This window comes from Malaya genurostris, chromosome 3, assembly GCF_030247185.1.
Source record: "Malaya genurostris strain Urasoe2022 chromosome 3, Malgen_1.1, whole genome shotgun sequence".
NCBI lineage: Eukaryota > Metazoa > Arthropoda > Insecta > Diptera > Culicidae > Malaya > Malaya genurostris.
Genome location: NC_080572.1, coordinates 279,792,992 through 279,816,688, shown reverse-complemented (window position 1 = coordinate 279,816,688; position 23,697 = coordinate 279,792,992). Strand labels below are relative to the sequence as shown.

The following is a 23,697-nucleotide window of genomic DNA, read 5'->3' as shown; positions in this document are numbered from 1 at the left end:
AACAACCACAACATGATCATGCACATCACCAAGATAACACTCATCAGCAGCAGCATCATCACGATCATTACCACGATGCTAATGTTTTTCAGAGTACAGAGCAGTGGGTTGATCATGGCACCGGAAGACATGATCAAGGGAGTCATTGGGAACCGGGACCACTGGAGAATGCTCCGATAGATCACTCCAGTGAGCATCGACATGAACAGCAGACGTCTGCTAGTAGTGAGGGTGCCGGAGATGGTGGTGGTGGTGGTGGTGGTAGCGCTGGCGATGGCGATCATCAACAGGAACACCAACCAGCATCTCAAGGTGACGGGGTAGGTAGTCCCTCCTGTATTGCTGCTAGCTAGCAGTTCCGTTCCAACGCTGAACGCTGAGGAGACAGAACACATTTCACCTAGACGGTTTTGGTTCATTTGGATGCATGCGTTTCATTACAAACGACTAATTTGTCCAAATTTACAGTAGTCAACGTGCACGGAAACTGTTTGGCTTATATCCTATATATCTCTCATGTAAGTGTAAGTGTGTAAGTGTCATATTCTACTTGTGATGTTTTTGGATGTTTTTTTTTGTTTTTCGTTGATGAATGATCGACTATCAAATCGCATGTTCTTGTCAAGAATCGTTTCTTAATCCTAGGTACAAAAAACTGGCTATTGATAGACGATAATTCATGTTATCATTGTTTGAAATATTATATTCTAACGTAGTTAGCTGTTGTTATTTGTTACGTCATCAACCACAGGATACAAAATACAGTTTGTTGCGTCCTCATCCCTATTTATTCAATCCTTCTTTTTGACATTTGTCTTTTTTCTGTCCAGGTATCGAATCGATCTGTCACCGTTTAGTTATACTGGAATGGTCTCATTTGGCATTCACGTGAGATCAACGGTGTCAAATGGGACAAAGCCAGCGAATGCACGTGAATTCGGCATCTACACAATGTTGTTCTGTTGAGCGGTACGGTTTCGGTGTAAAGACCGTCGTGGTTTGATTCAAAATCATTATCATTGAAAAACATCTTCATATGTTACACTTTATCTTTCCACAGGTTGTACTAGCCCAAATTGTAGACTCGATTTTCAGCATTATTTATTAATTTGATCAGTATCTAACGGGGAAAACTGGGTAATGAAAACCTTACCAATTTAACTACAAAGCATATGAAAACACATGAAGAGACAGCCCAATTGACTAGAAGAACCAAGCATGCTTCGCATTACTTGGCCACACTTAGCATTCAATTATAGTCATAGCTCTATGGAAACACATCCAACCGAAAAAACAACACACACCACGGTTCACAAGTCTATCTTCACTTCTGCTTTGCCGAAAAATCATCAAATAGATGATGCATCCCATAGGTATCCAAGGAGACAAAAGCAAAATCTTCATGTGTTTTCACATGTAGGGTAGTTTGATTGTCAAAACAATTTTCCCGGTTAGGAGCTAGCTACGGGTTTGAATCCCGTCTATGCGGAAACATTTTCGCGATTTTCATTACCCAGTTGCATACGCATGTCATTTTTTTTCCAATCTGTTTTGCCCCGTTAGATACTGATCAAAATTGAAACTAGCTCAAGACGGCACAATGTCTTCACAAGACTAAAGCAAATCATTCTGAGCATTAGGATTTTCCTGATTTAACGAGTGAAAAGTACGAGACAATACCGAATTTTCTATGTTGAACAATCCATTGAAAATTGGACCGACTCCCGATGTCTCGTTCAACGATTTTTGTAAGCGTTTCACAGCAATTTGATATCAAACAGAAAGTATCAGAGCTTTCTTAGCTGTTATCAATAACAAGGAATGCTCATAATGAAACACAAGGGAAAATTTGGGAGTGGGTCATTTCACCGGCCTTTCATACAGAAATCTGTAAATGCCTTGTCTACTCAAAGCTTAATTTCATTGCTTTAGTTAGGTCCGAACGACCGGTAGCGAGGTCGGACAGCACACGAACAAAAACGATTAGATATGTTTTCCCATTTGCACTCAGTAAACGGAAAATACCGCAAACATTTGCCTGGTAGATACACTTGAGCAGATTCTTTGATGCTTAGTAGCCAATAAGTAGTCAACAAGCTTTTTTGCGAACTCCGTTCTGAGGATCATGAGTCAAGCTTTATTCAAGAAGGTAAAAAATGAGTTTATCCGTTATTTTAAAAATGAGATATTTCAGGAGTACGATTGTAGATCAACAAAAACGGGCGTTACGCTATCATCTGTTTTTGTCTTCATTTTAAGGGGTTACACCACTGTAGAAAAAAAAGAAGGACTTTTTTGGGGAATTATTTTGGTATCCCAAAAATGGAGTGATCAGAATTTTGTATAAAGCACTTTTTATTATATATATTTAAGTACAAAAAAAAATGATCAGGTACACAGAGGTACGTAGGGGTTTTTGAAAATTGTGAAAATTTATTTTTTATGAACAATTTTGTGATGAAAAAATGCAGTTTTATTTTCAAAGGGCTGCCATTTTACAGAAAATCAATTAATTAAAAAACCTTACATACCACTGTGGAGATAACTATAGAGAATATTCTGTATAATTTTTGAATCGATTGGTCAAGATTTACTTGACTTATGTTTCCGGCCATCAAAAATGCAGCACTTGCGCGGAAATGCCGCCTAGCCGCCATTTTGTTTTTCAATTTTTAAAACTGATTATTTTTTTGTATTAAAATGTACACATTAAAATGTGCTTTATACAAAATTCGGATCACTCCATTTTTTGGATTCCCAAATTATTTACCCAAAAAAAATCCTTCCCTTTTTTTCTACAGTGGTGTAGCCCCTTAAACCAATCCAAATCACGAGATTTAGACACCCAACGGAACATTTAAGGATTCAGTAAAATAACCCTTTCGACGAAATGGCTTTCGGCGAAATGACTCAGCGATATGACTTTCGAAGAAATGGCTTTTGGTGAAATAACTTCCAATGAAATGACTTTTGGCGAAATGCATTCGGTGGAATGACCCATTCGGCGAACTGGTATTCGGCGAAATGACCCTGACCCGATAATTTGGATACTTCTGATGGATTTCAATGAAATTTCATGATAACTATGCAAAAATGTTGGTAAAAGTAACATCAGACAACTCCCCAAGACCAGGGGGTAAAAATCGTTTTGCTTTTCTCATATAAAAAACCCGGAGGGTCGAATGTCGTATACCTTCCGATTTTTACAAGCATAGATTCGAATGAAAGGACTGGCGATCTCATACGAAGTTCCCAAACTTCGTTTGGATCCGGTTTCGGAATTACAGAGTGATATGCACCAAAAAATGAAAATAATGTCAGCAGCTTCTTTCGATGAAGACTCACCCGATTTTTTCTATCTTAGACTCGACTGAGAAGTCTTCAGATATCATATGAATATCCCGATTTTTTTCAGATTTAACTTCCGGATCCGGAGATTGGATGCTTAGAATAAAAATATCAATTTCATGAGAAAGGCAAATCATATAGAAAGGCTATACATTCACTGTGAAACCCGACATTTGAATCGCGGCCCGGAGAGACGAATGTCATAACAGTTCGGCTGAAAAGTTCGTATCGTTTAATAGAAACACACATTTTTTTTGCCAAAATTCGTTTTTATTATTCAACATAATTGCCATCAGAGGCGATACAGCGATTATAGCGATCTTCCAACTTTTCGATACCATTTTTGTAGTACGATTTGTCCTTTGCCTCAAAGTAGGCCTCAGTTTCAGCGATTACCTTTTCATTGCTTCTAAATTTTTTACCAGCGAGCATTCTCTTGAGGTCTGAGAACAGGAAATAGTCACTGGGGGCCAAATCTGGAGAATACGGTGGATGAGGGAACAATTCGAAGCCCAATTCGTTCAATTTCAGCATGATTTTCATCGACTTGTGACACGGTGCATTCTCTTGATGAAACAAAACTTTTTTCTTCTTCAAATGAGGCCGTTTTTTTGAAATTTCGTCCTTCAAACGCTCTAATAACGCTATATAATAGTCACTGTTGATGGTTTTTCCCTTTTCAAGGTAGTCGATGAAAATTATACCATGCGAATCCCAAAATACAGACGCCATAACCTTACCGGCCGACTGTTGAGTCTTTCCACGCTTTGGGCTCGGTTCATCGCGTGCAGTCCACTCAGCTGACTGTCGATTGGACTCCGGAGTGAAGTGATGGAGCCATGTTTCGTCCATTGTTATATATCGACGAAAAAAATCGGTTTTATTTCGATATAACAGCTCCAAACACTGCTCAGAATCATCAATTCGTTGTTGTTTTTGATCGATTGTGAGCTCACGCGGCACCCATTTTGCACAAAGCTTTCTCATATCCAAATATTCGTGAATAATATGTCCAATACGTTCCTTTGATATCTTTAGGGTGTCAGCTATCTCGATCAACTTCACTTTACGGTCATTGAAAATCATTTTGTGGATTTTTTTCACGTTTTCATCGGTAACAGCCTCTTTTGGACGTCCACTACGTTCATCGTCTTCGGTGCTCATATGACCAGTACGAAATTTTGCAAACCACTTACGAATTGTTGCTTCGCCCGGTGCAGAGTCTGGATAACACTCATCAAGCCATTTTTTGGTATCGGCGGCACTTTTTTTCATCAAAAAGTAGTGTTTCATCAACACACGAAATTCCATTTTTTTCACAATAACAAAAGTAGCTTCACTCAAAATGCAATATCTCACAAACTAATAATCAGACAGCTGTCAAATTTATACACGTATCTTTTGAAGGTTGGTACTAACTGAAAATGGTATGGATTTAATTCTAGTGGCGTCCTCTCATAGAAACGATACGAACTTTTCAGCCTATCTGTTATACCATTCGACGCTGCTATTATTTCAAACAGCACTGTATAGAAATACGCTATTGAAATTGAAAATTTTATACTTATCATACCTCAATTCCGGAATCGGAACTCACTCCCGGATGAAATTCGACAGGGTTCTATGGGATAGTGAGACCTTTCACTTGAACCTAAGCTTGTGAAAATTGATCTATTGATTTTTTCACATATTTTACTCCAGAACCGGAAGTCGGATGTAGATGAAATTCATTAGCAGGCTTTAGGGCCTCCCGTTTGAATCTTAGTTGAAGAAAATCATTGAGGCAGTCTCTGAGAAAATCGAGTGCACATTTTTTCCATTTTATGCACATTTTACTCTTTTACTCCCAAACCAGGAGCTCTATCCGAAAAAAATTTAATAGCGGACTATAGGACCAAGAAACCTTTAATTTAAATGTATGTTCGTGAAAATCGGTCCAGCCATCTTCGGCAAAATCGAGTGCATATTTTTGTTACATACACCTTCTTCGAAACTATGAAGATTTCATTTCTTCCAAAAACCATTTAAAAAAAAGGCGAAACGGTGAAGGAAGCCACAGAAAAGTTTGAATTATATTATGGGGCTAGTGCTCCTGCCGATTACACAGTGAAATAGTGGTTTCGTGGTCGTCGAAAATCAGCTAACAATGAATTTCAGATCTTAACAATGACTATACTGATTCGGTTGGAGTTTTGGTGTAGGTGTAGGTGTAGTTTTCCCATCCAACTTACCTACCCGATTCGATTTCCTCGAACTGCAATCTGTTTCCCAATCTCAAGCCATCTCTAAGAAATCGATGTGAGTTTTGTTTTGAAGGAACCGGCCGAAGACCATCAACTAATATGCCTACAAAATGGGATAATTTTGCGACACATTAAAAATATTGCTACCGTCGAAACAAGGGAACCATCTTGAACCGCTTCTGTTCATGCTGTTCATGAATGACCAATGCAGTGAATTGTGGGTCGCTGTGCTCTACTGATGGTTCCCACAGCACGAGTACGCAGTATTCTGGAAAACGGAGTTACAAATCGGACCCACGTATCACGATGTTCACATCGATCCGATCGAAAGGGTACTACAGAGTTTCGTTCTATTTACTCTACCGAAACTACCTTGGCTGAATTGTCTTCAATTACCACGTTACGAGAGTCGCTATGCTCTCACCAACCTACACAGTCTGCAAAATAGACGAGTGTTTCTTCAACGGTTCTTCGTCGTCGTCGATTTACTGACAAACTCTAATCGACGGCATTGGAGTACTAAATAATATGTTATCAAAAAAGTAGTAAATAATGCAAATTTATCAACAATACAAAAGAGTTTATATACCAGCCAATCAACAGTTTTGCGTCAAGTTGAGAGAAATTTCCTGTTGTTCAACTTTCATCGCTCTGTATTTCCGGACCCGAAATTTAGATCTTGAAGAACTCAAGCACAATCATATCAAGTCTGAGAAATCTTTACTGCGAATAGTTACTGTACAGTTTTAGGATATTTGTCCATTCTTGCATTGTTACTTTCTAAAGCACACTCTTGCAATTGAAGGTTTTAGAATTCATCACTCTGCAATTCTGGACCCGGAAGTCGACTCCGTACGATGCAGTTTATGGGATTACATCATGTAAGAAGAGAGTACATATTGTGATATGTCTCAATCCCTCACTGTTCCATCCAAAATATAAGGCTATTTACATAAATTGCAAATTATCTTAAATTCGGAAACTCTTATTAATTGAGTATGTACTTTTGAATCTTCTCTCACGCTTCCAAGAAACTAAAGAAAAATTAAAAGAGCACCTTGAACTAGATAAATACGGCATGATCAAACTGAACAGTCGGTCTGATACTTGTTTTATGCTTGCATTGTTCTTAAATGCGAACACACACACACACACACACACACACACACACACACACACACACACACACACACACACACACACACACACACATTGAAGAACAGAATTCGCAAGTGTCGTCTCTGTTTGTGCAAAACATTGATCAGGGCTAGGAAAACAGGGAATTCCGTCCGATTTTTAAGACCTGACCATTGTTTGTACGGTTTTTGTTTCCGAATTCGATGTAGTCCTACATCAAAACTTGGTTTAAATCTGTTTGTTAATTGAAAACGTAATTCTAGTTTATTTCCAAACAAACTTTTTTTCTTATTCAAGATTCAAAGAAAAGTGTTTTGAAGAATCCGTTATTATTATTTATGAAAACATGAGTTATATGAGAAGGTCATTATTGCACCACTAGGTGGTTCAAACATGCACGAGGCATTTCACGATCATATGTTCTCTTTAGTTTAAAATCAGCATGTATATTTTCGAATTCATTCAACGCCAACAAACCAAACCGCTCAACAGAAGAACCATCATTTAATGTTATGTCAATTGTTTTGTTTCGATCGCTCTCTGGTTGCCACGTCAATTCGCTGTTCACAGCCACTATACATGTTGAAAACGGGAAACACCGCCCGAAGACTACCAATGTGCTTCAACCCACACAATCAACAATGAATTGTTTTTTTCTTGATTTTTCGTTTTTCCCATAGAGTGGCCTTGCCGGAGCACTTTCGCAGCTGCACCTCGGTGAACCCAAGTCGGTCGAACAGGAAGCATACGAAGAGCATATGCGCCGCCAATGTTGGGAACAGGGCAACATCGACTATATGGGACGGGACTCGTTTGAAAACATTTGGCGTCGGATCCAGCAGACTATGAACGAACTTCCGGTTTTGTCGGTACCTGTGCCAACTCTGGAAGCAACATCGGCACCCGTTTCTCCCCACAGACGCCGCTCGTCGAAGTCTCGGTCCCGTTCTGCCACGCCGAAGCGTGATCCACGGGATCGCTCGCCAACTCCGACACCGGAGGACATCGTACCTGTCGAGAAGAAGGAAGGTAATTGACTGTACGCTTTACGGCAACCGGTACACGCGCCGCGGAAGCTTCTCATGGGATTTGGCCCTCGATTGGACCTACTATTTTGTTGTTTTTCTTTCCGCACAATGTCTCGAACTCGACAGGTACAGGATTTGACCAGTTACCATGCTCACCGAAAACAACCCGGTAAAGTGGTCCGACTATCGCGGCAATCGTCCCCGGTAAAATACAAAGCCACGGCACTGATCCGGCAGAGTAAGCAAGTTTATGGTACCAACTGTCAAATTCTGTACCCAAAGGTCAACCTTAGTTCATCACTAATATTTAACCCGTCATTGACAAACGACTAACGAATAAAAAAAAACTCTTTGTTACGTACCCAGCTCGCCGGGTATCTTCTTCTAATCACCCTCGCATTTCCATTGTCCACTCTCGCACTGGACCTTCATATCTTACTAAACTAAACAAAACAAAAAAAGCAAAGATAGGACAGTTTGTTTTTGCCTGCAAAGCATGCCATGAACTCGTGAATTCGTGTCATATAGTTTAGCATCAAAACTAGCATCAACTCGTTTATGTTGGCTTTGTGTTGAATCATTAGAGGACTAGATCACGCAAAGAATTGTCAAAATTGTCAGTTCGATTTTTCACGGAATTGATCTTCTCGAAAACAAAACACTTTCACACTTTAGAGTAATGTTGATCATCATTCGAGGAAACAAAAAAAGAGCAGAGGGAATTTGTTAGTTTTGTCACTCATCGTTTTTTTTTGCGTGTCATTCATTCGTTTGTCATCTTTTCGTTACTGTTCTTATGTTTATTATTACAAGCTTTGCTTCAAAATTCCAAAATTAACGCGAAACATCGCTAAGTGAGTCTAGAAATACGCACATAAAGCCTAAACAAGCGTAAATAGTTTATTTCAAAAAAAAAATTAAATAAATAACTCGACATCCTGGTAGTAAATTTAGGTAACGAACAAATAAAAAAAGGAATGTTTTGAATTTGGAAAAAAAAATAAATAAATTATGAAAGTAGTCTTCGCCTATTATGTTTGGATTTCGTTTCGAAAGCACGAACATCGTTGTCCATTGTTCCAACTGTCTCTTCCATTTTTTTTTCATACCTGGCTGCGATTGTTTCACGCTCTATTTCTCTCTATTCACCTATTGGCACAGAACAAAACAAACAAACAAAAAAATCATGACGTGTGAGCGTTCCTGCATTGTGATATGATTCGTACTTCACCGAGTCCTGTGTATGTGTTTTTGAGCATTCGATTTCCCTAACCCCGTTTCCTCTGTGACACCAGGTAGGCCTACTAAGATCATTTTGGTTTTTCGAATATCTAGAGTGCCTGTAAGTAAAGTGACGCGACGTGACAGCTGACAGTTGGGACCAACTCGCATTGTTGCCAATATTACGGATGAGATATCGTCACGATACTTACAGGCACACTAGGAATATCACGTATTCGTTCAATATAAAACGGATAATAAACGGGGGATGACAAACCAAACTCATTCACTAACATGAAAAGGGTAGATGCCAGCTCGCTAAAGGAATGTTTCGATTCAAAAGCATGCTTCAGAGCTGGGAAATAAATTTGCAGTGACAAAGATGTGTGCGTGACAAACGGAGGTAGATTTATCTATTGTTTTCGTGCGTGCAGTTGTTGTGGTCGACTAACACCAGTGTTAAATTGTTTGTGTAAAACCCCGCGGTCTTACTTTTGCTACTTACTTCCAAAAAAAAAATAAAATAAAAACGACGATGATCGGGCGCTAACTAAAATATGGTTTCGTCTTTTTTTATACTGTTTCCTCTTCTCTGAACTAAAAATCATCTGCTATTGTGACGTACCGAACTGAAAAAAAACATGCACACATCTTAAAACTAATTGCCTACGCGCACGTCCTTGGGTTCGCACCAGTTCAAATTGAGGCGACAATTCACGAAGAAGATGATGGCTTGGACGCTACATCACTAGGTGAGCGTAGCGTCAGGCGCCCGAAGTTACCCCCGCCAGTTCAATACGATCCCACGACCCGAACGACTACACTGACCAAGAAAGTATTTGCAGGTTACCAACAGGTCATCACAACAAAGAGTCCCGAAGGTAAGATCCGCACGCAAACCAAGACAGTCTACGATCCCATCGTAGATGACGACGAGCCAGGTTCGGACGCGGTCGATGCTCCGATACACGTCACAACGGTCGAACCTGCCATTTTACCGGTTAAACTACTCGAAGCCACAGTCGAGCCGCTTAAACCGGTAGAGCCACCAAAAACAGTAGCAGCTACTTCTGCACCTTCGAAACCGGTCCGTGAAGATCGGAAATCGCCACCACCAACTCGACCGTCTGCAAGGCCCCAGATCCAGCAGCAGCAGCAGCAGCAGCAAGTGGTTCCGGAGTCGTTGGCAGGTAAAGACCCGATCGCCGAACCACCAAAAACTGTCCGTCGTAAAAGATTAACATCACCACCAGCCACCCCACAAACTACGTCACCTAAAACACTTCAGCCACCGTCTCCGTCAAAACCACCAGCTACCGTTCCACCCAAGACATCAACGGCTAAAAAACCATCGCCATCTACCAAATCGAAACAATCCGCTACTAATTCGGTGACAAATCATACCATGCAAACCAAGAGTAGTAGTCCGTCAAAGACAGCATCGTCATCTGTCAACACAAACGCGTCCACCCATCAATCATCACTGCCAACTTCGCCAACGTCGACACAACATCAACCGACTACGAAGTCTGTCCAAGACAAAGATGCCGTACCTGTCGCTGCAAGCAACGAACTTCCGGCAGTACCGCCTCGACGTAAACGGGAAACTAAGGTGGCCCGCATAGGTAAACCCAGCAAATAGCACGCTTCCTACTATGTGCCATTAGTTCTACGGTTCATTTCAAATATCTTATCATCTGTTTCGGTGTATTACCACTTTTACGTACACGCATCAATACACGTGTATTAATACTCGATCCAACCAATCAACCAACCAACCAATCAAATGGTTTCTAGTAGTTACGTAAGCTTTGTCCGTCTAATAGAATATACCAGAATAGCATGCGGTGACATTCAGTTGACACACATAAATCAAAACCTTGTTCTACTCGAAACGGAAGAGGTTTCTGCTTGACAGCTATCGGGCGGATTCGAATGGGACACTGGTTCGAGGTGATGACGATTGGACGAGTTCGGTTCAATGTGTAGGTTCGGCAAAATACACTTGACTATTGGTTTACGTTTGTTGCAACAAAGTTTCTTCAGTGACATGTCTAATAAAATGTAGCGAGATTCTAGACTAAATCACAAAAAAGTGAATCAAAACTGAAATTACAGCATTTTTTTTACGCTTGTGGTTGAGATTTGAGGGAACAAGTAAGCTTTTAGGTTTGTGTTATCGCTCTCTAGTTGCGATTGAAATAATGCGATTTTCGATTTGTTCAGTCGCGTAAAAAAATGTATAATGAAGGAAATTGTAATTTATACGTATACAAAACAATTTAACATGCTTCAGTGAATTGAATATTGCGGAATGTACACTACTGAATTAATTAGATTCTGGAAAAAACAGTATATAAATGCCGGTGACTTTTGAGCTATATCGAGTAAATTGACTGGAAGTTTTGGCTCTTCCAAAACCTCCTGGGAATACAGGGTCTTAAGATTTACCGACGTAACCGATAACATTGGCGAATTTCTTTTTTTGTGGTCCATGCTCGTGGTATCACATTCAATTACGGAGTCATTGTGGTGAACGATGAGGAAGTGCTGGTTCATCCAAAAATTACCTGGACTATAGGCCTTAAGATCTACATCCAGCGTAACCAAGTGAACAAGCTAGATTTTTGTACACACGGTCTATGCTCGTGATACCACATGTATCTAACAGGCTTATTGGGAATGTTCAAGGCCATACAATTTTCAAGTCAATCGAAGCAGAACTCTTGGGTCTGTGCACCAAGCTCCTTCCTCTTCGTAGGATTAAGAAAAGATAAAGACCCATAACATCCAGAGTTTTGTTTAGATAGGCTTGAAAATTTGACCAAATTTTCTTAAAATGTTTTACTACTAGAAAATGCAAAGGAAAAATATATGATTTATCGAAAGCGGTAGACCCTAACCGCCCCTTAACTAAGGCATAGCCCCTAGTTTTGGGTAATCCGGGAAAACGCCCTCAATTAGATAGAGATGATTTCTGCGGGAGCGCTACTACCTGGATTGACGATCTTAACCTACCAATGTAACCGATGACGAGAGCGGGATCCTTTGTATACGGTCCATACACGAAACGTCATGTACCACTGTTCTAGGCTTAGTGTTAGGCAGTCACTTCCGGTGAAACTCTCAACGGGTGAGTACGTTGCATCGTGTTAGTCCGGAGAAAATTCTAGTATTTCGCAAGAAAGAAAGGATTTTAATCCGTACTTTGACGATTCGACGCAGCCACACAGCGAGATTTTCGCTTGTAGTCCAGTGAAAAGAAAGTCTATTGGCCCATAAACGAAAATTAACCGGCAATATAGCCTTAGTTGCTGTGCCATCAAATCGGCGTCATCTCAAGTGAGGTGACACCAACCAGAAAAGAAGAAGAAGCGTTATGCAGTAGAACGTAGTAGAAGAAGTAGTAGTAGAACAAGTAGTAGTAGAAGTAGAATATACCCTGTAATTTTAACTACTTTTGTAAGAATACTTTGCAGTATGAATATAAGAAAGTGTGAGTATGTTGAAGAAAATTGCATTTTATGGCTCATTATTAGTAGTGATAAGTTGTTAAGCTTAACAACAGAGAACAGACATCTAAGCTGGTACAAACTTTTTCAAAAAAGCTTTGTAAGGCATACAATTAAAAATCTGTTAAAAATCACCGTTGCACACGACTTTGTACGCTTGAATTACCATTGAATGAAAGGTCGAACCCAAGAGTCCATAAGCGATTACTGGGCTGTTCGAAGCGCCTCTACAGGATAATTGCTACTTGGTGATTCATTCTTAAAACAACCGTTGAATTTCTTATACAAATTTAAATCTCTACTTGGATGCCTATTTTTTGTAACTCAATACATTAAAATTTTCAAAACAAAAAAAGTTAAAGTTTAGTGCCCTCACATACGGAAAGGACTAATCAATGGAGCCATCGCAGTGGGTTTATTTGGAATAAACAGCATTTAAAAGATATACACAAGCTGCTGATCAATATCGTTGACTTTAAGTCCTGCTTTCACTGAAGTATGTGGACGACTGAGACCATTTCTGGAATAGCTTTGATAATTAAGCGATATGTAGTTCTAGTAGTACGAACAATTAACAACAAATAGATATTGGCTCTTGTAGTTCTGGCTATGGTACAGTGTAGTCCCTAAGTGCAATATTCCTAGTAGTTCTAGGATCTTGGAACATCTCTTACAAATTTCCATAGTCTCAGAACATACTCAGATGGTCCTAGATACTTTTGCGTATGGAAAAGTGACCAGTTTGTTGTGTTATTTGTTCTAAAATCAAACGAAATTAAAAAAACATTTTTCACACGAATGTTCAAATATCGCGACCAACTCTGCGCGTAAATTGAGGTTCCAGTGTACTCGATTTACCCGGTATTTAAACGGATCGAATGAATCTATTCAAAGTCCTATACATACACAGATTTTAGCAGTCTCAAGGGTTCTGGAATGTGTATATTGATCCGATTTCCCAGAAATTGGTGAGCAAAATCCTTTCGTAAACAGCTTTTAATCTGTTGATGTAAAATATGAGGTTTTATACCTGTTGGAGAGCAAGTTCAACAGAAATTAGTTCCAGTTCCTGCTCCAAAATAAAATAAATGTGTAAAAAGTTACGCAAGTTTCAAGTTCAACAACGTTTGTAAATTTTCACCATAGCCTACTAGATAGTTTTTGTTTATAGCTCAGTAGACTTCTTGTTCTGAACCAAATCCGAGTAAGAAACATTTTCATTCAGAATTTCATGTGAAACTCAGTATGAAATCCGAATCAATGCGGATTCCAGTGGAACAACCGATTGCAATTTCGCCTCCAACCGATTGGTTCGAAAATCTGTCGGAATTGAGTGAGAAAAAGCGAGCTGAAGTTTCAATTGGTTTTCTTTTCTCCTCCAATAGGTTCGGGGCCAGTTTTGTCGGACAAAAATTCAAGGAAACGAACCGAAAATGGGTAGAAAATTTTCCATTTTTAAAATGCTTCGGAAATCAAACATGATTTTTTTTTCAGATTGCTTAAAAACAGACAAATGCATGAAAATTATTTGAAAAATTTAATTGATGATATTGAATGTACATCCGGCGCTGCCGTGTGCATCACAATTAGTGCACAGATGCTCTGAATGTAATAAAATTGCAGAGGCTAACTCGTTTCTGAGAAAATTAGTGAACTACTGAAGTAGGAATCAAACATAATGAATCGAAATCTAAATTAAAATAAGTTTAGAGTTTGCTCAAAATGGACGAATAGGCAAGCTATACACTAGTTCTGGCGATTTGAAAAAATCGTTCTCTCGCTTCCTAAAATAACTCAAGAATGTTTCAATTTCTTATGGATATTATTTGACTCATTTATGTCGTTGGCCTCCAGTAAGGCCATGGGTAGTATTTCTCTCAGTTTTATATGACAAAAAGTACTCAACTTTTGACAGTTCGAATCGTAGTAGAAAATGGGTTTTTATGATACTCATAAATGGGATTTTATTTCAATCGTGTATTGAAAATGGTTGTATTGTAACAAAACTTTTGACGGAATTCTACCAGAATAACTGCAGACACAAACGGTTGTCAGGGGTGAATTCTACCAGATCCGCACCAGCGGAATGCAGCGTACTTCGATATATTTTGTTATAAATATTCTTTGGTTGGTTACTTTTATTGGGTTGTCATGAAGTAAGTTCGGGATTTTAAATATAATTTCTTTGCGAATGGGATAACATTCTGTAATTTGATGTTGAAATAATTCTATCTATCTTGAATGGACTTTCCAAAGTTATATTTTGGATCGGAAGCCGCCCTGCGATTGTAAAGTGAAATAAAAGCGATTTAAAAATATAAACTGTTTGAAATTAACACTTTGACAGTGTTGTTAATTAAAATTAAAATAATTCACGAGCAAAGTTGCTAATGTTCCGGATTTATCTGGCATATGCCAGTTTTTTCATTCCGGCAGATGCCCTAACGCACTAGATCTTTTACCAGATTTTACAGATTTCACATGGTTTTCTAATTTTATGGCTATGGAATACCAGTTTTCTCAGTTATATTTTGATAAATCGTTTATAAATAAAAAATAAAACGAAAATAAGTATCTGTAAAGACATTGCGCCACAATGTGATTACAAAGTTTTCCTCAATTAGAGTTAAACCGCGTGTGAAAATGTGCATTCTTTTTCTTATTTTTCCGAGATACTTTTGTTTTTGTACAAGGAAATCACTTCCGGTGAAACCCTCAACGAGTGATCACGTTGTATGGTGTTAGTGCGATAAAAATTTAAGTATTTTGCGAGAAAGAAAGGACTTTCATCCGTACTTTGGCAACTCCACGTTGTTTTCACTTCTAGTCCAGTGAAAAGAAAGTCCATTGGACTATAAACGAAAATAATCTGGCAATATAGCCTAAGTTACTGTGTCATCAATCGGCGTCGTCTCAAGTGAGGTGACGCCACCCAGAAGTGAAGGAGAAGACGAAGTACAAGGAAATAATTTCTGATAGCAAATAAAAGAGGTTTACTGTTCGTCTGAACACTTTTTATTGTTGTATTGGCATCGACCAAATATTCCAGCATTGACAGTCGTCTGGTTCTCCCCATATTATCAGTTCGGAATGATTTTCGAATCAAATCCGAATGAGCAAACAATTTTCATTCAGGGATTCACACAAGAAACCCAATTCAACGCGAAATCCAGTGCCGATTTTGAATGAATTTCACTTCCAACCGCTTGCTTCAGAAATCTATCGGAATTGAGTGAGAAGACGCGGACTGAATTGTCAATTCGTTTTCTTCTTATTCTTTCGCGATTTTGCACGTTTTCGTGCTGATTTTCAGCATTATCTATTCCTCTAGTTGGAGTTTAATGAAATGACGTAAGTCGTTTAACTTTTATGCTAACAAATTCATACAATGAGCGAAATATCAATGACATTTATAATGTCACTATCAATAAGGTTTTGCACGAACATGACATAACCTCACAAAAATGAACAGAATGAACTAATTTGGACATTTGGAATTTCAACGGTTTATGCAGGAATTCTAAGAAGAACTAGTTATTTACTAGGTTTTTTATATCTGAAAAACTTGAAGATTTAAATTTATCTATTCAGTTATATATACTTTGTTTATTTAGAAATAAACTGAAAATTAGCACGGAAACGTGCAAAATCGAGAAAGAATGAGAAGAAAACGAATCGACAATTTAGTCCACATACTCTTACTCAATTTCAATATATTTCCGCTTATTGCATAAGATTGATTCGGATTTCATGCTGAATTCCATATGGAATTCTGGATGAAAATTTTTCACCCATTCGGATTTGATTCGAAATTCATTCCGAACTGATAATGTGGGAACATGTGCAGCTAAAACAGTCAGTGAAAATGCGTGGGTTACTAGATGACGGGCAAATGTTTTGTGCCATTTTTGCATTGACAGCCGTCTGGTGCTCATGGCTGCCAAGGTATCTAAAAATTGGAATTGTTGGAAAATTTAGTTGGAAAAATATTACACATTTGAATGGTTGCTAGTTTGTTCGAAATGAGCTTCGGAATTATAAGAATGGATTACAGTTTATTGTTATTTTATGGAATTATTCTGGATTGCTCAAACTTTTTTTGCAAACTTATTTGAATCGACAAAAATTGTGAACTCTCTGACGTCATCAAACCGAACCAGAGGGTTGTGACAAGATGTGACACTGGCTGATAACACCACTCAAAAAACTACAAAAGGAAGAGAAATAGTAAACGAAATTAAATTTTGTATTAGGCAAGCCTTTCGCTCCTGAAACCAGGTAACACTTTTTCTCCCTTTTTGTTGCTAATCGCTGCAATTTGTTTTCAAAATGTTTACCGTTTTTTTCCCTTAGTGCTTTGCTGTTGGCTCCCCTAATTTAAACCCCTTCTCTTTCTTTTCTCTCTTTTCTGTTCTTGCACCGTTTTGCGCTGTCTTTAAACTCGTTTTGTTCCTTTTTTCCCACGTTTGACAAATCAACTATAATTTAAATCTATTGAACAACAAAACCGAACAGCTACTGTACCGAAAAAGTCTACTTTTATGAATCTATTCTTCTCGTGTATAACCTGTACAAAGCGAAAAGATGTGAAATAAAGAAAAGAGTACAATCAAAGTCACCAGTTTTGTTTGTTATTATTTCAATTTCTTCTAGCAAAACATTTTGAAAACAAATTCTCTTGCTGAAAGGCAAGCTATCTGCACATACAGCGAATGAAAATCCAACCACCCAACCACGCTTAGTACTATTTTCCATTGCTTTATCTCTTTTTCTTCTTTTTTTTTGTAGCAAGATTCTTCCGCACCTACTGCACGATATTGTGAGGTGATCCCAAAACAAAACCAAAAAATCTCAAACAAATATGAGACCCTAATATGCCGCATCCTAAAAGTGCCTGTTTTTATCGCTATAAGATATGCATTTTGCTACTAATGCTGCTGTACAGATTTGAATATGAAAATTCTGTAACAATAATCTGGCGTGGAACGATTATTATCACTACGTTTTACAGTTCTTATTTTTATTGGTTTGTAATAAAATATTGTATAGTTATGTCTTATTACGTCGATTGGTTAACTGTTGCAATTTAGGAAAAAATCCTCGTCAGTCTTCCAACGTTAGTGATATATCACGCACGTAAGTAAGCCTGAAAAGGGTTTCAAAAACCCAAGTAAAATCTTTGGTTTCGTAACAAGAGGTCACAGGTAAGATACGATGCCAGGGGTTAAAATTTGCATTTGTTATCTGATAAGACACGAAGTGGGGGAGTAATATACATTTTCCACAAAAAAAAATTGTTTGATTTTTTGGACTCGATTTTATGAAAGAACGCAAAATTTTCAATGAAAGAATAACAACATAAAATTTAGTTAAATGTTACCGATTTATGCTGACAATCTGGGCAAACATGCAGAAAGTGGTTTACGCGGTAAAATATGTAAGTTTTGACATGCAAGACAAGAAATGTCCCGGACTACCGACATATACAGACGACACTTGAAGCGTTTGAACAGAATTGCGGAGAAAAGCGGACGCAGTATAAAGATCGTCACGACAAAGTAGTTTTACTTCATGGTAGAGATGGTCGGGTATCGGGTATTTTACCCGAAACCCGACCCGTACCCGTACCCGACGGGTTTTTGGTCGGGTACGGGTAAAAAATTTTATTTTCAATCGGGTACGGGTCGGGTACGGGTAAAAAATTTTACTGCTCACTCGGGTACGGGTCGGGTACGGGTAAAAAAATTTATCGCTCACTCGGGTACGGGTCGGGTACGGGTAAATTTTTTTTTCGGATCGATTACCCGACCATTTGTACTTCACATAAATATGTTTACACGTTGACGAGATTTTTTCATTGCAAACAGTTTAATAATCAATTTGATTCAAGGGGTTTTGACATTCCCGCCTAGGACCAGACCTGTCAAACGGCATCTTTTTCCAGAAAAAAACATTTTTTTCTTCATGAAAAGTTATGTGAATATTTCCCGCCCTACTTTGTTTATAACATATTTAATAAGACACACTGCCTTAGCTCTATGATGTTGCGATCGGAATCTACTTTTCACGTAGGTTTTAATGGACTGCCATTTTAAAGCTGTTTAATGCACAATCCAGTAAAAATTATTTGATTCATATACTGCCCATACTCGCATATCAGTCTCATATCGATTTTCGCCAATTTTGAGTTAGCTTGAGGAATGGAGTCATTCCTCAATATACTCTCAGAAATTGCAATGAAAGTTGAGGGTTTGTTCAGTAAAATATAAAAAATATCAACTCATTTCTTTGTCCCATATGCTAAATATCAGCATATCAGTCCCATTCAGTGCAAAATTTCAATAATTTCATTTGTTGCAATATTGGAACAGCAAAGGTGTATTACCGATATTTCATGTAATAATACCAAGATTTTGCATTAGGGAGCAAAGCAAAGTCTTGGCATTACATTCCTTTCGTGGAATTTGGCCTTTCTGTTTCAACAGACTTCGCAGCCGATTCTTAGCGTACAGAATCATTGCATGGCTAGTACTATGAATCCTACTGACACTAAGAATCCTTCCAGGTCGGGGCTCGAACATACGACAGCTGGCTTGTAAGACCAGCGTCCTATGCATTGAAGCGCCAACCCGGGACCAGCATTAGGGAGCACAATAAATAAAAAAATTCGGAAATAAACTTTTGATCGTCTTTTTCTCAACATGCCGATTTCCCATATGGGACTGATATGCAAGTATGGGCAGTATATAAAATGTAGTGTAGTACTCATATCACATTCAGATACCAGAAAACTGTTATTTTAAATATTGGTTAGAGATTTTCAAAATTTTCATAAAAATCATTGGGATTCTTACCATAAAAACATGAACATTTATTTCAGAAAATCTACATAGAAGTTCTTATTATTCTGCACTTCTGGGTGGTGTCACCTCACTTTAAATGACACCGATTGATGGCACAGCAAGTTGGGCTATATTGCTAGTTAATTTTCGTTTCATTTCACTGGACTACAAGTGAAAATCTCGATGCGTGACAACGTGGAGTCGCAAAAGTAAGGGTGAAAATCTTTTCTCGTGAAATACTCAAATTTTCACCGTGTTAACTCGTTGAGGGTTCCACCGGTTCAATGGCTGTAAAAACCACCAGCTACCGATAACATCGTGGGTGTGGGTTTGTGAGGTTTACAAAACGGGCATAGTTGACAGATTAATTTAAATCAAAATCATAATTAATTTTGCTTTGTAGTAAAAAATTGTAACCAAAAAAATTTCCTACGAATGTTCAAACTACTTACACTTGAAGGACTCACCGTTCACCATGTTCAAAATTGAATTTTTCACACCGGGAATACACGTACATTGTTTGATTCTTTGGTCGAACTGATAACACACTATTCATTTTAGGGGATGTTCGCATAACATTCATTTTCGTCACGTATAATATTCAATTTGACATTTAGAACTATTTTACGTGATTTTTCAAGTGATTCGAATGTGAATTTTTATGTGTGTCAAGATAACGAGCACGCTTACTTATAGTTCTAAAGAATTGGATCAAAAGTCGCACTGTTTCGTAAAAACCATACCTACCCAAAATTGAGTACAACGGGTATTACGACATATTGGGTAAATATGCTTTTTGAAAAATTTGAGTAGATATTACTCGCTTTTGTTGACATTTGTAAATGAGTGTAAAGTACCAAAGACATTGGAAATCTACAGGGTCCGCCATCTAACATTTATTTTTGAGCTAGCGGTTATTTCGACATTGGTAACCTAAATGTCACTTCTGATTTGACAGAAACTTAGTTGTATCCTTCCGCTGAACGAAAATGGTTGTGTATACGCTTGAGGACCGCGTGAAAATAGTGCAGTTTTACTTTCATAATCATGGTAAAGTATACGAAATGTGTGCAAAAAAATCATCTTCTTGGATGAGGCACATTTTCATCTCGGCGGGTATGTTTACCGGCTGCTCGGCCATCCATGGAAGTTGACCATCAATGTTAACTTCCCTCTCTGAGCAGCCTAGATAGCCGTGTAGTGTCGGTAGCAGTTTCCCAACTGCTAAGAATAACGCTACGGTCCACCTGTACCGGTGGTATAAGTCCACCAAACAGGTAAGCCGTGTGGCATCCGGCGGAATTATTTTTTACCAAGAATTGATCCACTGGTTTCCTATTCCATGTCGTAAAAGGCCACAACAATAGGAACTCCTAAGTCAAGGTGTATTTCCGTGCCGATGGCTGAATGGCTGCAGGAGGTTAAACATTGCAGTCGTGAACGGAATATCTTGGGTTTTTCCCTTACTGGATACACGCAATGCTTAGCAATCAACTTCTTTGATCATCGCTTCGGCAGGCCAGAGATTAGAAAGCTGAGTGTCTGTGGGTGTCCTCAAGGTGGTGTACTATCCCCACTTTTATGGAACCTAGTCGCTGATAGTTTGTTAAGGAAACTTAATAACCTTGGATTTCCGACTTATGGTTTTGCCGACGATTATCATATATTGATGACCGGTATAAGCATTAACACTCTCTTTGATTTAATGCAGCAAGCCCTGCGATCTGTTGAACAATGGTGTTGTCAGGTTTGGATTATCTGTAAATCCGGGCAAAACATCAATGGTGCTTTTCACTCATCGTAGGATAATTACAGGAGCTCGTCCGTTGCAGTTCTTTGGTTCAGGGGTCACTGTGGTCGATCAAGTTAAATACGTCGGGGTTATTCTTGACTCAAAACTGAATTGGTCTGCTCACATTGATTTCAGGATTAAAAGAGCTTGCATGGCTTTCGGCCAATGCAGACGAGCTTTTGGAAAATCATGGGGACTCAAACCCAGATATATTCATTGGATCTACACAACTATCGTTAGACCAATTTTAGCATATGGATGTCTTGTATGGTGGCAGAAAGGAGAAGTCGCGACAGAAAGTGGCAGAAAGGAGAAAGCTAAATCATCTCCAAAGGATGGTCCTAATGGCGATGACAGGAGCATTCACGACAACTCCTTCTGCTGCTCTAGAGGCGCTACTGTGCATTAAACCACTACATGTGTTCCTAAAACAAGAAGCATTATCTTGTGCATACCGTCTTAGGGTTACAGGGCTTTGGAACAGTAACCCATTAGAATATGCTACCAGTCACACTCGCTTGTGGTCTCAAATGTTTCCGTGGGATGAGTATTTACTCGCTCCTAGTGACCTAACTCTCACAAGCAGTTTTCCTTTTAAAACATTCAATGTGAGCTATCCTCTTCGTTAGGAATGATTGTCTGGTTGTCTGGAACGACAACTTGATGAACACATAGTTTGTTTTACGGACGGTTCTCTGTTGAATGGTCGTGCTGGTGCTGGTATCTACTGTCGTGAAATAGGCTGGAGCAGTCTCATTCACTTGGTAGATGCTGTACTGTGTTCCAAGCAGAAATCTACGCAATTCTGTGTGGAGTACAATCGGCACTTCAGCAGAGGATCTGTGGTAAACGTATTTATTTTTGTTCCGACAGTCAGGCAGCCTTAAAAGCACTCAGTTCGAATGACTCACGGTCGAATCAAGTGATCGCATGTCGAACTCAAATTAAAGACCTCAGCATTTCAAATGCTGTTTACTTCATATGGGTACCCGGCCATTCTGGTATTACTGGAAATGAATGGGCTGATGAGTTGGCTAGAGCTGGTGCAACGAATGATTTCGTTGGTCCTGAACCAGCTTTACCACTTTCAACTAGTTGGATAAAGCACAAGATACGTTCTTGGGCTGCATCCAAACATGCCAGCTACTGGCGCAGCTTGCAAACTTGCGCTCAGACAAAAGCATTTCTACCAGATTTAAATCTGAAAATGTCAAAGTGTCTACTGCATTTCTCCAAGTATCATTGAAGTATTCTGGTCAGAGCTCTGACTGGACATTGCAAACTCAATTATCACATGGCTACTATTCAACGTGCTGAGTATTATTCGTGTGATTTGTGTGAATGCGATTATGGTACTTCATATCATCTGATATGTAACTGTCCCGCATTGACGCAGCTACGTATCCGGGTTTTTGGTTCTCCATACATGGTTGAGTCTGTGTATGCGGAGCTAAAATTGAAGGATATTCTCTCGTTTCTCACCCAATGTGGTAAGGAGCTATAGTCAGAAGGGTTCATCGTTCTTCCTGGAGTGAATGAATCCCTTCTGTATGCACCTTAAATAGGGTTTGGCAGATTGTTTGGCATCCTCTGGGGGGTACCGCATTTACTTCTGCTCGTACATACTGCGAGTCGTTCTGCATTCTTCCGGGAGTGCAGAATGGTGTCGCTTTTGTAAGATCTCTAAATCCTCTCGGGGGTTGGAGGTTTTATTAACAGCAGACTGTTCGGGACCTCGTAGAGGTTCAGAATTTCCTTCTGCTTCCACTAAATGTGATCCTCAGCAGATTGTTCAGCATCCCTTAGGGGTGCAGAATTTACTTCTGCTTTTATGTGTTTTTGTGTCGTCAATTTTTCCCATCCTCCTAGTCCAACCCTTACCATTTCCTTTCAATCCTTCCCTCTTATATATCGGGAAAATGATGCTAAAAACAAATTGATGGCAAGGCACAAATCTCCAAATATCAAGGGGAACGTGCCATTTGAGCCAATTTGTTCTGATTCCTGATTCCTGAAATGTCACTTCTGATTTGACAGAAACTTAGTTGTATCCTTCCGCTGAACGAAAATGGTTGTGTATACGCTTGAGGACCGCGTGAAAATAGTGCAGTTTTACTTTCAAAATCATGGTAATGTTGCGAAATGTGTGCAAAAAAATCATCTTCTCGGATGAGGCACATTTTCATCTCGGCGGGTATGTTAATAAGCAAAATTGTCGCATCTGGGGACGGAAAACCCGCACGTCATCATGGAGAAGCCGATCTCAGAGAGTGACGGTTTGGTGCGGATTTTTGTCTGGCGGTATCATTGGGCCTTTTTTCTAAGAAAATGAGGCAGGAGCCGCCGCCACGGTCAATGGCGAGCGGTACCGCGTCATCATTAGCGATTGGTTCTTCCCGTTACTTGAAGAGGAAGACTTGGACACCTTTTGATTCCAACAAGACGGCGCTCCGTGCCACACAGCCAACGCTACGATCGATCATCTGTGCACAGTCTTCGGAGATCGAATTATCAGTCGAAATTCGGATGTCGTTTGGCCGCCTCGGAGCTGTGATTTGACACCGTTAGACTATT

The 23,697-nt window shown here is 39.2% G+C and overlaps 1 protein-coding gene across 9 annotated transcripts in view; it reads left to right on the top strand.

The window, feature by feature from the left end:
• The window catches only part of LOC131439247 (glycogenin-1), a 46,046-nt gene extending 28,568 nt beyond the window's left edge, over positions 1-17,478 (top strand). For 3 of the 9 annotated variants that reach the window (XM_058610028.1, XM_058610027.1, XM_058610029.1), the window contains 3 exons: positions 7,409-7,757; positions 9,673-10,602; positions 17,005-17,103. In XM_058610028.1, coding sequence (XP_058466011.1) covers positions 7,409-7,757; positions 9,673-10,602; positions 17,005-17,084 — 1,359 coding nt within the window. In that variant the 3' untranslated portion in view covers positions 17,085-17,103. Of the gene's footprint in view, positions 1-92; positions 321-7,408; positions 7,758-9,672; positions 10,603-17,004; positions 17,104-17,277 lie in introns of those variants that run through there. The other 6 variants (XM_058610025.1, XM_058610024.1, XM_058610031.1 and 3 more) reach the window with 6 other exon arrangements.
• The last annotated feature ends 6,219 nt before the right edge of the window (positions 17,479-23,697 follow it).